At 34.1% G+C, this 15,158-nt stretch overlaps 1 protein-coding gene across 1 annotated transcript in view; it reads left to right on the top strand.

The window, feature by feature from the left end:
- LOC134235513 (E3 ubiquitin-protein ligase rnf213-alpha-like) overlaps nucleotides 1-14,196 on the top strand; it is a gene marked incomplete at its 5' end in the record, with an annotated part of 28,688 nt that extends 14,492 nt beyond the window's left edge. Inside the window, 29 exons of the mRNA XM_062717646.1 lie at nucleotides 295-509; nucleotides 803-902; nucleotides 1,018-1,118; nucleotides 1,512-1,694; nucleotides 1,971-2,234; nucleotides 3,241-3,361; nucleotides 3,517-3,797; nucleotides 4,349-4,469; nucleotides 4,661-4,777; nucleotides 5,306-5,416; nucleotides 5,611-5,664; nucleotides 5,853-6,053; nucleotides 6,504-6,603; nucleotides 6,893-6,927; nucleotides 7,087-7,184; nucleotides 7,343-7,496; nucleotides 7,667-7,838; nucleotides 8,899-8,999; nucleotides 9,160-9,217; nucleotides 9,368-9,543; nucleotides 9,731-9,872; nucleotides 10,223-10,306; nucleotides 10,408-10,600; nucleotides 11,570-11,792; nucleotides 12,115-12,189; nucleotides 12,412-12,603; nucleotides 12,755-12,844; nucleotides 12,989-13,185; nucleotides 13,398-14,196. Coding sequence (XP_062573630.1) covers nucleotides 295-509; nucleotides 803-902; nucleotides 1,018-1,118; nucleotides 1,512-1,694; nucleotides 1,971-2,234; nucleotides 3,241-3,361; nucleotides 3,517-3,797; nucleotides 4,349-4,469; nucleotides 4,661-4,777; nucleotides 5,306-5,416; nucleotides 5,611-5,664; nucleotides 5,853-6,053; nucleotides 6,504-6,603; nucleotides 6,893-6,927; nucleotides 7,087-7,184; nucleotides 7,343-7,496; nucleotides 7,667-7,838; nucleotides 8,899-8,999; nucleotides 9,160-9,217; nucleotides 9,368-9,543; nucleotides 9,731-9,872; nucleotides 10,223-10,306; nucleotides 10,408-10,600; nucleotides 11,570-11,792; nucleotides 12,115-12,189; nucleotides 12,412-12,603; nucleotides 12,755-12,844; nucleotides 12,989-13,185; nucleotides 13,398-13,596 — 4,158 coding nt within the window. The remainder of the gene's footprint in view (nucleotides 1-294; nucleotides 510-802; nucleotides 903-1,017; nucleotides 1,119-1,511; nucleotides 1,695-1,970; nucleotides 2,235-3,240; nucleotides 3,362-3,516; nucleotides 3,798-4,348; nucleotides 4,470-4,660; nucleotides 4,778-5,305; nucleotides 5,417-5,610; nucleotides 5,665-5,852; nucleotides 6,054-6,503; nucleotides 6,604-6,892; nucleotides 6,928-7,086; nucleotides 7,185-7,342; nucleotides 7,497-7,666; nucleotides 7,839-8,898; nucleotides 9,000-9,159; nucleotides 9,218-9,367; nucleotides 9,544-9,730; nucleotides 9,873-10,222; nucleotides 10,307-10,407; nucleotides 10,601-11,569; nucleotides 11,793-12,114; nucleotides 12,190-12,411; nucleotides 12,604-12,754; nucleotides 12,845-12,988; nucleotides 13,186-13,397) is intronic.
- Between the last annotated feature and the right edge of the window lie 962 nt (nucleotides 14,197-15,158).

Raw genomic sequence — 15,158 nt, 5'->3', positions numbered from 1 at the left:
AATGATGCAATTGCTTTTGTAATGAAATTTCTAACCACCTGTCCTTAGCTTGTTGAAAATATTTGCAATTTTAGTCTAAGTTGACCATTGCCATAACTTCAATTGGTAAAAACAATGTAATTTGAGTCAACATCTTTTAGGCATCTAGGTTCAAAGTCTAAAATGTTTATAAAATATTTTTGGCAAAATGATAACACTGTATTTAAATAAATGTTGATTTACCATATCATGTCTATCATGTTTTGCATGCATGGTTTTATCATTTAACTCAGAATTTAATTCTTTACTTTTCAGACCCTGGATATACTTGGCCTCTACCTGTTGTTACAATCCTTGGAGCCTGGTAAGGACTCACTTAATGACAACAGGGGCAGACAATACTGGCAGAGACAGGTGCTCAGGTACCGACCTGTGGTGGAGAGGATTCTGGGACAGTTTGTAGAGGATGAGGATCCGTCAGGAGTGGAGCAGTTTGGGAGAAGGTGTAGGGAGGGTAGTAAAGAGGCCAGGTAATAACTTAGGAGAAGTATAGTACATAATTAAATAAGTGGAGAAGGTTGAAGCTGTGGAGGCAATAAAGCTGTGTTAAAGATTTTATTTTTATAAAGAAAAAATTTGAGTTTTCTAAGAAATATGTGCTTAATGGACTGGACTGTACATGCATAGTTGTTGTTTATGAAATGTTATATAATTGAAATCACAAATTATTACAGAAAAACATTGTTGCCTGAAAGTTTTATTAAGTATTTGTATTTGCTCTTACGTCTGTTAAATGGATCATTAAGTTCTAATCCTTCCTCAGATGCCAGTGGACTAAGGTTGTAGTTATGAAGCTGTTTCTTCAGCATGTCTGTGCAGAGGACACAGCAATACCAGTGGAGCGATGCAAGACGTTATGGGTGGTAAGTGTTTTACATACATGTTCATGTTTGGTACACATCTTTCTTCATGTCTGGTATTATAATCGTAATGCAAACAAGACATTGAAGTTAGAATTCAAACAATTTCTATTTACAGATGCTCAAAGATAATGTGAACTTCAAGAACATTGAAGCTTTGGAGAAGATGGAGAAATTCCTGAAAATGTGTATGAAAAAAGCAGTCACCACAGCGTTTGGGTAAAACAGGAATTTATTTATATTCACTGATTTAAATGTTAACATACCTGTTTGCTCTCTTTTAATTTAGAAAGTAAATAATAACTGAATTTGAAGTTCATACTTAGTGAAAAATAATGCTTTAAGAGAAGAAGATTACATTTTAACCTTTTCTTCATCTAAAAATCCAAATAGCTTAGAAAATAGTTTTTCTTTGAGTAAGAAAGAATAATATGTTGTAAATCAGATTTACTTGCAAAGGGATGTTTTTTTTAAATGATGTACTAAGTTTTGTTTTTGAATCAAAGTCGGTGGAGAAGCTACTAGTAACACTTTACAGCGTCAGAATTGCTTTTTCAGAGAGTGCCCTTTTTGTGTATACTGAACTCTTTTTTGGGTTAACTTACATTGCAGAAGGTTGGGTAGTTGTAAAGCCTGTACTTGTGAGATCACAGAGAGACCTATACAACTCCCCTGTAAGGATGTCATCTGTATCAAGTGTTACAACGACACGAAGATTCTGAGATCTACTGAATGTCCTGTCTGCCATGATGCGATTCCTAATCACTTCAATCCCCATCAAGTCTACACCAAAAAGTATGAACTTTTGTTTTAATTTTATGTAGTTCATTGGGATAATTGTCATGGATGTGAAAGTATATATTTATTACAAGAACATGTTCTATTAGACAGATGGAAATTGAAGACTTATACTTTTTTTGGTTTCAAGTCTCTTACACATATATTTAGATTGCCACACAAACTTTTGAATTGTGATCTTACTAATACAGAATTTCAGTGACAATGCCTTAAAACATTTTGAACTGATTTAAGTTAAGATTTCTCTAAAATTTCTCATCAATTTTATTTCAGCCTGAAGATGTACCAACTGAGGGTCTTCCAAAGACACTGTAACAGTTTCTTTATGGACCTGGTGTCCCAGCTGTGTTTTACCGATGAGGAGCCACCGTCCAGTCAGGTGATTCAGAAGCTAATGTCGTACATGTTCATCACCACCAGAGCTAGACGGGGCCAGGGAGGAAGAATGGCCACCAAGGAGTTGTCAGTGTTTGAGGAAGGCATTGATCCTACACCAGTCCTACGATCCTTCCTCCTACAGTATCTTATCAGGACCAGGTGAGATTATTGTTTATACTCTTTTAATTTGAGGCCAGATTCTGAACTGTATCAAATTTCCCTTTCCAATTTCATGCAGCCATGTTATCCAGCCATTACAAAAACAAAATAAAATTCTGCTGAATCTGAATATTTAAGGTGATTCCACCCTCACAATTTTATAGGTTCAAAGTACAAAAAACTGCATTTATTTTCATTAAATATACTTTAAACTTTCCAATTATTACAAAATATGTATAGGTCACCATATTATTTAAGATGCGAAACATTAATAAACAGAAGTGTATGTCAACATCAAAAAATCGCAAATTTTTTTATAAACAGTACTATTATGAAAAATATGTAAAAACTGGTTAAAATGCATAATTCTGATGCTGAGTGTTCCTAAATACTTCCTACTTAAAAGATACTTTTGAATTGTGAATATCAGGGAAACTATTTTACAATAAAGCAAATGCTAAAATGAAGAGACCTTAGAAGGAGTTATTGCCCTAGTCAACATCTTTTAAAGATTGAATAATTGATTAAATATAGAAAATATGCATTTTTAAAATTCTTTAACTTAACAATATTTATTATTACACCTATTGTAAAGCAGCCTCGTGGAGATCCGGGTTAGAATAGGTCCTCAGTACCCCTTGCTTGTCGTAAAAGGCGACTAAATGGGGCGGTCCTTTGGATGATACCGTATAAACCAAGGCCCCGTGTCACAGCAGGTGTGGCACGATAAAGATCCCTCCCTGCTCAAAGGCCGTTAGTGCCGAGCATAGGCCTAAATTTGCAGCCCTTCACCGGCAATGGTGACGTCTCCATATCAGTGAAATATTCTGGAGAGGGACGTTAAACAGTATACAATCAATCAATCTTCCAAGAGATATTGTTCTAATAGGTATGAATTAAAACTAATTACAGTTTTTGCAAAAACCTATGACATCATAGGAGGGTGGAACTACCTTAAGTTTCAAAAATGTCATAATAAAAATTTTGCCTTGTTCTTCTTTTTCAGCTCTGGAGAAGAATGTGGGTGTCTACAGATTTACTTGGAGCAAGTGGAGGAGCTGATGTCCCTCAACGAAAATAAAGACAAAATGATAGAACTCTCACTGTTGGTTATTAATTGCCTAGAGGTAAATATGATTAAGAAAATCTCTCTTCCTCTCTCTCTCTCTTTCTTTCTCTCCCTCTCTGTTAGTGTGGACACATATTTTTCAGCCCGCCCTTTCATAGTCAGCTAGTGGCTTGAATACCAGTACATAAAGAATAAACTATTTTTTTTCAAAAGGACTCCCTGCACCAAGAGGTTACCAAAAGTGTTGACCCAGAAAAATCTAAAATCAAGATGGCGACTCAGATGCTTCAGCACAATGTCCATCTGGTGATGAAGGAGGGGTTGGATGTACAGAAGCTGTACTGTATGGCTGAGACCAGGTTTGGACTGATTGTTGTGGCCGAGATCCTCCACAAGTTACTGGTGGAGAAGTCTATAAAGATGGGACAGAGTGTCAGAAGACTTCTAGAAGCTGCTGGTAGGCTGTGTGACGAATGCGGCTCAAAGCAGCCAAAGTAAGATTTTATCTAAAGATTATGATACTGTATAAGTACAATTTTCCGTATGGTATTAAATTACGCTCTGTACACGGTTACAAATTTTCCACGGAAATCTGTCCAACCGTACTTTAATTTATATAATGTAAGGCATTTTGTGACAATCTGGAAAATCTGCGTAAATTTCTACCCGCTTATTGAACAGAAATTGAGATTCCGCAGAATTATATATGACCCTGTGGAAAAAAGTACGTCTACAGTAATCTAATTTGAAATGTTTGTTTGTCCTCTCCTTGGTGAGGTTTTAAAAACGTAGATCAGAGGTGAGTGGGAAAAAATTTTCCTTAGAAAATTTCAACAAACTTGTTGATGAGGTTGGAGAATTCAGGAATAAAAAGGGAAAAAAGTGAATCCTGGAGGGAAAAAAAATTCAATCAGCCCATATTAATTCCATTGTTAGGTAGAGGGTAAATAAACCATTTTTAAAGATGGCATATAGTAATATTACTCTGTGTTTATAGGCAAATGTCTTCAAAAACTTTATTTTAATATCTTTACTGCCCTTTTAGGCTGTTCCTGATCAAACACCTCTGCCGATGCTTTGGGTTGGAGACCTATCAGAAAGTCTGCAAGACGAGTGATGCTGCCACAGTCCGCTGGTTGAGTGTACCAGAACTCCAGAAAAATGAGGTATCTCATTATTAACAGCATGACTACAGTATTCCATCAAAGCAGAGATTAAAATGATTTTAACATTTAACATCATTGATATAATCAAATGGAAATTTTCTACAATTGGTTAGAGAACAGGAGTTATAAAAGAATTAAGTCATAGATTATTATTATACTTGACTGTTCTACATGGAATAAATCTAACACAGATTGCAGAGTGCAGTGACAGGTTTATTGTATGTGGAGAACAGTACAAAACTCTGAGAGAGAAGTTAACCCAAGCAACCTTGGGACAGAATATGGATCTACTCAACACTGCTTTAGAGGTAGATTTTATTCACTGAAAATGCAAAGAAAGGTGTTAAACATGATTGTACCTAAATGTTAAATAGATTGAGAATTAATCTTTTCATAATATGATGTGCAGTAAAAATTATACAATAATATCATATAAGCTGATAATTGTTTAATCAAATAATCTGGTTAATGTGATAATTTATCATCAGTTTAACAGGAAATGGCATTTCATTGGTGTTTATTTCAAGAATTAATTTAGTACAAGCTTTAGACTTGGGGAAAATGTGTCATACTTTCTGTGGAGTACTGTAGATTCCTAGTTATACGCGAGGAATTAATCATCGCTTTATTTCGCGAGAAGCAACACTAGCGAAATAAAATTACTCGCTTTTATTTTTATGGTGCTGAAATTGATGTTAATCCTATTGATCAAGCGTCCATTCGCGAATTATTATTTTCGCGATTTGACGTTAGAGAGCCGTCTCAAGATAATAAGTACTCGCGAAAAAAAAATAATCTACAGTATATAGTATCTGAATATTTGTACTGTTTTTCAGAGTGTCAGGGTACCTGATTTCCAGAAAAGAACACTAGCTCTCTTAGCTATATTTAGGGAAATAACCATGTCGTATTTATACCCAGAAAACAAGAGGAGAGTTACTGCTGCTGTAAGTTCTTATCGAGTACTTATTGAGTGATTCTATTCCAATGCTTATCTAAGCTGAAATTTCTAAATATCTTGAAATTATTTTTGTTCAAAAAATAAAATTCAGCTGTTTCCAAATATTTTATGATATCAGAAAAATTAAACTGAAGTGACTTAAGCATGGTTTTAAATTTAATTAACATTTCTTTCACTCAGGCTGTTGAACTATTACATCAGTTTAGGGCACAACATCCTTTGTTTGTAAATCAGGTAAGTAAATAATGGAGCAATATAATCACAGGAAGATGAATAGGAATTAACGAAATTTCAATAAAATTAGATAAATGATTTTCAATAATGACAGATTTCTGCTTTTTCTAAGCCAAAGTGTTCAGGTGAGTGATGTGACCCATGGGCCTCCTGTTTTATGTAATTATCCATTCTTATTTATTTTAAAGAACAATCTTCCTATGGCCCTGTGTAGGAATGCCCTGTGGAGGAGGAACCCTCAGCTGACTGTACAGGAGGGGATGGACCTGGGACATCAGAGTAAGGTGTGTCTGTTGAACCACTTCTTTATCACACTGTTACAGATCCCAGAGAAGAGGACACTCATAGAACCCCTCAACAAACTGGTGCAACAGCCACAGGACATGCAGGTGGGTAGTGACGGTACAGCTTTAAAGCTAAAGAAGAATTTCTGTATGAAAAGATGATAATATTTTATAATAGAATATAGTTTTTAAAAGCTTTATATTTTCTTTGTGATGGTGTGTGTATTGCATACAAATCTTTACAGCCAAACATGGAGTTTCTACAAATTGACAAATGTTTCAGATGATAGCTAGAATCCAATTTTAATGTACAGTTGTACCTCATTTATCTGAACCCTTGTGTTTTAGAGCAAAATGTCTAATTTAAAGTGAAACAGAAACATGCTTAGTTTATTATGTAAATATCAAGTTTTCTCATAAATGTTATCTGGAAGGTTACGTGTCTGGATTATTGAGGCCTTGATTAAAGATGCTATATTGTAACTTGGAATTTTAATAAATATTAGAGTTTTGATAGCAAAATAAAAGCGTCTCATTTTGTGATTGTTTTCTAAGGGTGCTTTCCTTCCCACAATGCCACAAGATAATGTTGCAGAGATGAGAGAGGCTTTATTGGCTGCCAGAGGAGTGAACGATGCAAATCCAGTATTCTATCGTAAGTTGCTAAAAACAGCAAGAAGTAATTTTAGCAATTTAATTATGTCTAGAAAGATAATGATAATCTACAAGTGTGCAATGAATTGTTAGCAATTCTCAGTTTTAGCAATTTCAATACCTTGCTTTAAAACTGAATCCTCGTGCACTAAATTTTTGGCTAAAGGGTACATGTAACTAATTTAACCCACATTCATTTTCATCAAATTGTGAGAATAAAAAAATTGATGATATATTTGATTATTCATTATCAAGGAATTCATTTATATACATTGAAATATATTTTTAAGGTTGCCCAAATGGTCATCCCTATGTGATTGGTAATGTAAGTATTTCATTTTCTAATGTTTTGGATCAAATCTCACTGTTGAAATTTGAAATATCTAATATGGAGTGTAAAATATTTTCATGTTTAACATTAATTTAATAACTTTAAATTTGATAAAAGCATGCAGCATAATGAGTAATTTTATTTTGTATACAGTGTGGCAGACCAGCCATTGTTGGCAGGTGTAAAGACTGTGGTCAAGAAATTGGAGGTCAAGGTCACCAATTAATAGCTGGCAACATCCTTGACCAAGGGTGTGTTGGAAAACGCTGTTTATTATTTCCTTCCTTTATGCAGATTTCTACAATTTATATAGAAAAATGTGGAAAATAATATTATTTTTATAGACTTTTCAGAACCTTTCATTTCCATATTACACAGCTTATCCTATATCATTATTTGATATTGACAGGTTAGATCAGACAGCCACAGGTCACATTCTGGGTCGAGCAGACGGGAGACAACCTGTAGCCAGCCCTGAGAGGAGTCTGTCACCCATTGAGTGTGCTATAGTCAGACTCTTCGCCCACATGGCAATGTACTTAGGAGCCAGTATTAACCTTCAGGTCAGATTTAGTGTTTTAATAAACTGTCAGAGGTCAAGGGGAAAAAAAACTGTTTGTCAGATGCACAAAACATGTATATTTATCATGTACTTCTAGGAACTGCTTAGGTACTGGAGTACTATGTAATTTATAAGCTGACTGCCAATATTTATTTTTCTCTATTGATAAAGGCTATACAAAGCATAATAAAACCTGACCTAGATCCCGCCACAGTCCTGCCATTCCTGTGGGCTCACATAGAGAAAGATTTCCTGACCATCCAGAAAGCCATAGGGAAAAGTGTGGACGATGTCTATATCCTGATACATAGAATCTGTAATGACATCATGGAGAAACACAGAGGTAGGTCAAAGAGGGTAGACTTTTTAGTTTTATTTCTAGGTGTTTTACTTATTTTGAGAAAGTGAAGAAAAGTGAAAACAAAGTAATTTGAAAAATAAAGGGAATGCTAAAATTAATTTCTGAATCAATTCTTATATCTGTAATTCATTATAATTATTGAGTTCATATTTCATAATTTTCTTGTACTATTTAATTTATAAATGTTACATGTAGCTCATAATATGCACAAATTCCTTTTTCTATGACTCTTAGCAGTTTTTTATTGTACTGTAAATGGATTAAATTTATTCCTGTCTGCCATATTTCTCTTCATTTGATTGTATTTCTTGAGTGCTTGAAATAAGCCTCTGATCTCTTCAAGATTCAAAGTACATGTATTTCACTGTACATGATGTACATTAAGCATCACCATTGTTAGTCTTGGTCATGGCCATGCATTGCTACTCTGTGGGGATAAAAATCAATTTATGCATATGTAATATGTTTTACGGTGTGACCGTTGTGGCGAGCGCAGTTGTACCATCAAAAAACACTTAAAATCTTGAAAAATTGATCAGCCACTTCAAAAATCAAGCCTCACGAGACATCTCGCCTAGCTGTGACGTCACACGTTACGGAGACAGCTGAGCGTTTGGTTGCATCTATAGACCTAGTGCAATTTTTGTCGAAAAACATTGGAGAGTTCTTTTTTGTTTCTTTGAAAGATTTCTACAAGCTAAAAGCCTTTTATTTCTTCCGTTATTATGTATTTATTTATTTGTGCAAAGGACATTGGGTAGTGCAGGAATTCTGGGAATGTTTCACAGGGAATTTTGCTTGACGTATGTACAGATTTCAATCCGAATATTTCCTCTGTTCATACACGTTAGTCTATTGAGCTCGTTGCGCTCGCTAATATACCTTGTGGGAAGGGGGTTAACGAATGTGAAGGGTATACATGTACATGTATGTTAGTGTTTTGTGCTAATATCAGAGATAGGAAAACTACCTGGTAATACTAGGTGTGGCTATTTCTATTGTGCTCTAAGCTTTATCTTATTTTTTTTTGTATATTTGTTAGGTACTCCAGTAAATCAGGAAATATGCTTCTTGGCAAATAAAAGTAGTAGAAAGAAATGGGAAGAGGACTTTACCCAAACTTATCTATCCCCAGTTCTTCAAGTAATTGCATAAAGTTGATAGAATTTTTCTGACGTGAAAAGTGTTCAACTTGTTCAAAAATGATTACTTTTTAGTGCTTTATATTGTTTGGATCAGTATATTGTGAGATTATAGAAGTCCATCATGTTTGTAGTACTAAATACTTTCTCTGCTTTTTCAGGAAATGAACAGCTTTTTGAAATCTTTGAATAAACAACTTGCTAATGATCAGAGACTTGGTAAGTCACACAGAAGAGTGCAATACGTGTACTTCTTTTGACTTGAAACTATACTGCAGACTTAAACTTTTTGAATGCGGCATAAAATTTCTCCTTTATTTCAGTGCATTGTATCATAAATTAAGAAGATCTTTCTTTCTTGTTTGACAGGTTCTGACCCTTTGCTGTGCCTGATAGACATTCCCTCTGAGCATTCCTCACCGAGCACTCTTCACAACGTTCCAGCCGTGTGGCGCTACCGCTCTCAGATAACCATGGACCACCTACTGCACACCTTACAAGTACAGGGCAGGGCTCATCAAGTACTCACCATGTTCTTACAAGAGGTAAACTGTAGTGACTATTAGTCTTTAAAAAAAAAACTACCTTTGTGCCTTCAATTTGTTTTTGAGTATTGTCGAAATGAAAATGCTAAATGAACTGTTGTCATTTTTTGTTCTTTAATTCAGAGATACTTTAACAGTAATGTATTTTGATATGATTTGCTTATTTCACCTCTCTCTGCTTGTTTAGGAGCATCATCTAAGAGCTATCCGCCTGGTACCAAACATCCTAAAGCTTCAGAGGATGTTGATACAGCGATATCAAAGAAAGCTGGACAGAATTGAGGCTTCTAGAATTTCGATTGAAGATATGATAGAGTCATATGAAAATGGTAAATTAATTCTCTCTGTTTTTATATACAAAATTTAATGTACTCTGGCATTAAAATGAAGTCTACAAATTAAAAGTATTGTTACAGTAAAAAAATATATATGTAGCCTGACATCTTCAAGAACACAGCTAGTACTTCTCAAAAAGTCTAAGGAACTCGGTATAACAAAAATCATAGTAATCTTTCTTAAAATTTGAGAAGTGATGCCCTTATTTGGTATAAGCTAGATTAATAAAAGTGGATTATGGTGATGTAGAATAAAAATATTGAAATAATTTGAAATTAATTTTAGTAACAAAAAAGCCTATTAATTATTCATAATTAGAATCATGAAACATTAACTCTTTTAGAGGGCAGAGCAGAAGAGATCAAGAGATTAGTAAGGGACTTCATAGAGGCATGGCAGTGTGTACGGGAACAAATTCTGACATTTGGTAAGTAACCAAATGAATGTTATTTTAATCCAATCTATATTCTTAGTGTAAAGTTACTACCAGAAGTAGAAAAAATTAATTAAAAGTATGAATCTTTACAGCTTTTCCCACCCTGGAAGGATTGGCAAGGGTACCCAAGGAGTATTGTCATAAGTCAATAAATGAGAGTCACCCCATTTCTGTATTGTTACCCACCTTCAGGGATGCCGGACTCTGCTCCTATGGCCTCCTGTACTTTTTACTGAAGAAACAAAATAACTTTCTACAGGAGTACTGCAAGAAGAAAAAAATGCAGTAAGTATATAACTTTGCCATATTTTTTAAAAACTGTCAAATTTATTGATTTGATTGCTCAGTTGGTTTCAGTGTTTTTAGCTCTACTGGTCAGAGACCAGAAGAGCTTATGCGATAGTAATGCGTCTGTCGTCCGTCCGTCTGTCTAGCTGTCTGTCTGTCTATCGGTTTTTGATTTCGATGAACAGTGTTGCCGTGGTTACTAAAAATAGAAATTTCTGTGAAATTCTTTCAAAATGCTACTCCTTCTACAGATTTAGTCTGATTTCAATATAACTTGGCACACAAATAGACTACAATAAGATACACGATTCTGTGTGTATCGGTTTTTGATTTCGATGAACGGTGTTGCCATGGTTACTTAAAATAGAAATTTCTGTGAAATTCTTTCAAAATGCTACTCCTTCTACAGTTTTAGTCTGATTCAATATAACGTGGCACACAAGTAGACTACAATAAGATACATAATTCTGTATATCGGTTTTTGATTTCGATGAACGGTGTTGCCGTGGTTACTAAAAATAGAAATTTCTGTGAAATTCTTTCAAAATGCTACTCCTTCTACAGTTTTAGTCTGATTTCAATATAACTTGGCACACAAGTAGACTACAATAAGATACATAATTCTGTATATCGGTTTTTGATTTCGATGAATGATGTTGCCGTGGTTACTAAAAATAGAAATTTCTGTGTAATTCTTTCAAAATGCTACTCCAAATACAATTTTAGTCTGATTATAATATAAATGTGGCATGCAAGTAGACTGCACTAAGAACATAAAGAGACTTAATCAAGGATCATTATTCTATTTATTGCAGTTGAAAAGTTTCAATTTCCAACTGCTTAAGTACTTTTCTCTTCTTTGCTATAAGTACAAACCAGTAGAGCTTCAGTCTAGACAGAGACTTCTGGTTGATATGGTACATTGATGCTTCTATTAAGTATAATTGATAAAACACATTTTCGCAGGTACACACAGCTGCCGAAGGTGCCGGTGAATGACGTGACCTCCCCCCACCTGATCAGCTACCACCCTGAACGGGACATCCTCCCCATGGTCCTGGCCAACTGTCACTACACATTCCAGGTGGGCAAGGGAACCAAGATAGATTACAACTTTGTGGACCTGGAGCGCCAGCTGATGGACCGATTCCTGTTTTCCAAGTCGGTCATAGACATGCCTGTTTATGAGGTATTTATATATGCAGGGGATGCTGTAGTAAAGTTGAGAAACAGTTGATGATCTTGTAAATATTCCATGCATACAATTTTTAAGCTTTTTCAATTAAAATGTAATCAATATACAGTAAAACTTGTTTAGTACGAACATGCATATTATGAATTCATGGATAAAGCATTGTTATCTTGGATCCACAGCTAAATTAATTTAACAGATTCCTGATACAGATATAACGAATTACAGATATAGCAAAATTATTTTTCATAGGTCCAAGTGAATTTGTTATAACCAAGTTTTACTGTACATGTATCAATCTTGATCTTGTATCTTGCAGTTTGAGATGATGACATACAGATCAGAGACAACTAATGCTGTGGTGTTTAGACATCTTAGACAGAAAATCAAACAGGTTAATCAAAAACTATCATCTAATTTAAGGAATAATTACCTTCTAATTTAAAAACACTTATTACCTAATTTTCTTATAACTGAAAATTATAATTACAATCTATATATCTGTTTATAGATAAGAAATTCAATATTTAATGCTGAATGAAATTGTTTAAATTAATTTGATTTTTCCCCTTTCCTTAATATTGTCGATCTTAATTACTTTTGATTTTGTTCATAGGAACCTTTGACCCCAGCAGTAGCCAATCAGATCAGTGAGGAAATCAGAGCTTACCCTGACCTCTGTCAGACACTTGATAAACTTGACATTACCATCAGCTTCCTGAAATCTGTAGGGGGTGATGCTAACATGTCCTTGGAGAAATTCATGACCCAGACTCTTAAAATGGAAAATCCATTCCCCAGTCAAAAGGTGCATAACAATTCAGATGAATGTTATGTCAATGACTTTAGACTTGTGTCACCCTAAAAGGATGGGTTTCATGATTTCTTGTATACGACATTGAATTGTGAAGTTATTTGAAGGACATGTTTGTACGAGTTTGTTTACATTTGTTTTCTAGGCAAGGTCCTCCTGTATGTGTAAGCATACTCAATCTCTCTGGATCACTTTAGCAATGGAGAAAACCAAAAGACAAGCTTCACACAAAGAGGTAAATCAAATGACAACAGATCTTGATATTATTGTATTATTTCAGGGCTTTCAAATACATGTATTTCAGAAAGAAAAAAAATCACTGCATCATTTCCATTATGTGTTAAAATACAATGTATCAGTTATTTTCCCTTCTTTCCAGGATGCCTTTGAGGGTGTGTCGGGTGAGTTGAGGGTGGACCTCCTCCCTGACCAGCGTGACATCATCACCACGTTCTGTGAGGAACTCTCTGTAGAGAGACTAGAACTCCTGCTGGAGACCCTGTTTGAGTGTATCATGTTGACCATCACGGTCCCAAAAGGAACCGATGATGACGATTTAGACATGACCAAGCTCAGGTAATTGATGAAATGTTAAAAGTACAGAAATACTTGCCCATTTTTTTAAAAAAAATATATTGAAAATATTGATATTTTACTTAGCTTGAACAGTCAATTTTGTTTTCTTTTGAAATCTGAAAAAATGTTAAAAATATACTGTTATGAAGTCAATATTCTCCATACAAATTGGAAATAATAATAATTATCCAGTTTTATCTTTCTATCCTCAGCCTAAGAGACACAATGATTGGATATTTGTCAGCTCCTCAATATGACCTTGACCTGACCTACCCAAGATGGATGACTGACCTTGTGGGGAGAATCCTCAATGAGGGAGAAAACTTCACCAAAATCATGAACAATCAAGCGGTGGATGTGTGGCTGTTTTTATATGCCATCTACTCTCAGAAACGAATTGAAAGGAGATAAAATAAAATATGTGTATAGTGCTGAAAGACAATTTGGAAGTAGAAAAAGCTATACCCGCAAAAATGAAGCAAAAGGAGATAAAAATGCCTATGACAGAATGCTTAAAACAAAGTGAAAATACTGTAGAGGAAAAACAATTTTTTTGTTTTGTTTACACCTTGTGTCTTAAATAATGGTAATGTATTCGTGCAGAAAGGAAGATTAGTACATGTTTTCTTGAGTTTAAGACATTGTTTTTAAGATACCATGCATGTACAATTAGAGTTCTGCTAATATGCATATATTGATTCATTACATGAACAACCATATAAAAGGAAAGCTTTGTGATGATGTCAATGATTGAGGTTCTTTGTGATAAAAATACACATGTGCCAATGAATATTTGTACATATAGCTGCATTAGAATCATCAATGATACTTTGACAAGTTTTCCATGACAATTTTTGTACATTTATTGTATGTAAGTTTGGTACAATATTGCAAACATTTTGAACACAATTAAGTTCTAAAAAGTCTACAGGAAAACTTTCATATAATAAATAGTTTCACTGTTGGTTTTATACATACATTCATAACATGAATTCATAACAAACTTGTAGGTGTATATAATTAAGTTATAATGATCATGTTTGTATAACTGAATGCTTTCTGTAACAAGACTATATCATTAGCTTTTTTCCTTTATAATGCTTGTGATTTAAGTGATGGTCAATTCATGTGTGCAATAAACTATTTGTTTAGGTTTGGGTTTGACTTATTATTTCTATGACTTCATAAATCGATCGAAGTAGAAGTTTTTTCAGAAAATAATGGAGACAGTCCACAAAGCAGGGACATCCCATACCCCCAGAATCAGTTATTCATACATTGTAGATAAAAGAGATAGTACATTGTACATGAAACACTGATGCTTCAGCATGACAGCTATTGATGAAGATATATGTTTCTCAAGTGATGGTTTTCCACCAAGGTGAAGAGGTAAAAAATGTTATTGAATTTCAAGAAAAGGACTTGTAACAATAAATATACCCATGGTTCAAAAACTAACCATACCGTACAAAATTGATGACAAAGGTTATAGTTTTTTTCAATGTTGGTCAAACTCCAACGTTACAAGGGTCAAATTAAAGGTACCAAGATGATGATCTTTTCAGAGGAAAAGCATTTGAAAGGTGTTTCCAACCTCACAATTTTAATGGTTCGAAGTACAAGTACTGCTTTTATTTTCAATAAACACACTTTAAATTTTCCAATTTTTGCTAAAAATGTGTAGGTCACCATATTATTTAAGATGGGAAACATATTAAATAAATAGAAGTGTATATCAGGATAAAAAATCGCAAATTTTTTGTAAACAGTATTGTGAAAAATATGTAAAAACTCGTTAAATGCATAATTCTGATGCTGAATGTTCCTAAATACTTCCTACTTATAAGATATTTTTGGATTGTGAATATAAATAGTGAGAGCATGTTACTTAAAATCGAAATTCCTTTATAAAAAAAACTTTCAAAGCGGTACTTCTGTTACAGTGTAATTAGTTTGATTTCGTTATAATATTT

Source organism: Saccostrea cucullata, unplaced genomic scaffold (assembly GCF_032062105.1).
Source record: "Saccostrea cucullata isolate Sc308-1 unplaced genomic scaffold, CSIRO_AGI_Scuc_v1 ctg403, whole genome shotgun sequence".
Classification (NCBI taxonomy): domain Eukaryota; kingdom Metazoa; phylum Mollusca; class Bivalvia; order Ostreida; family Ostreidae; genus Saccostrea; species Saccostrea cuccullata.
This window is presented reverse-complemented; position numbering and strand designations above follow the sequence as displayed.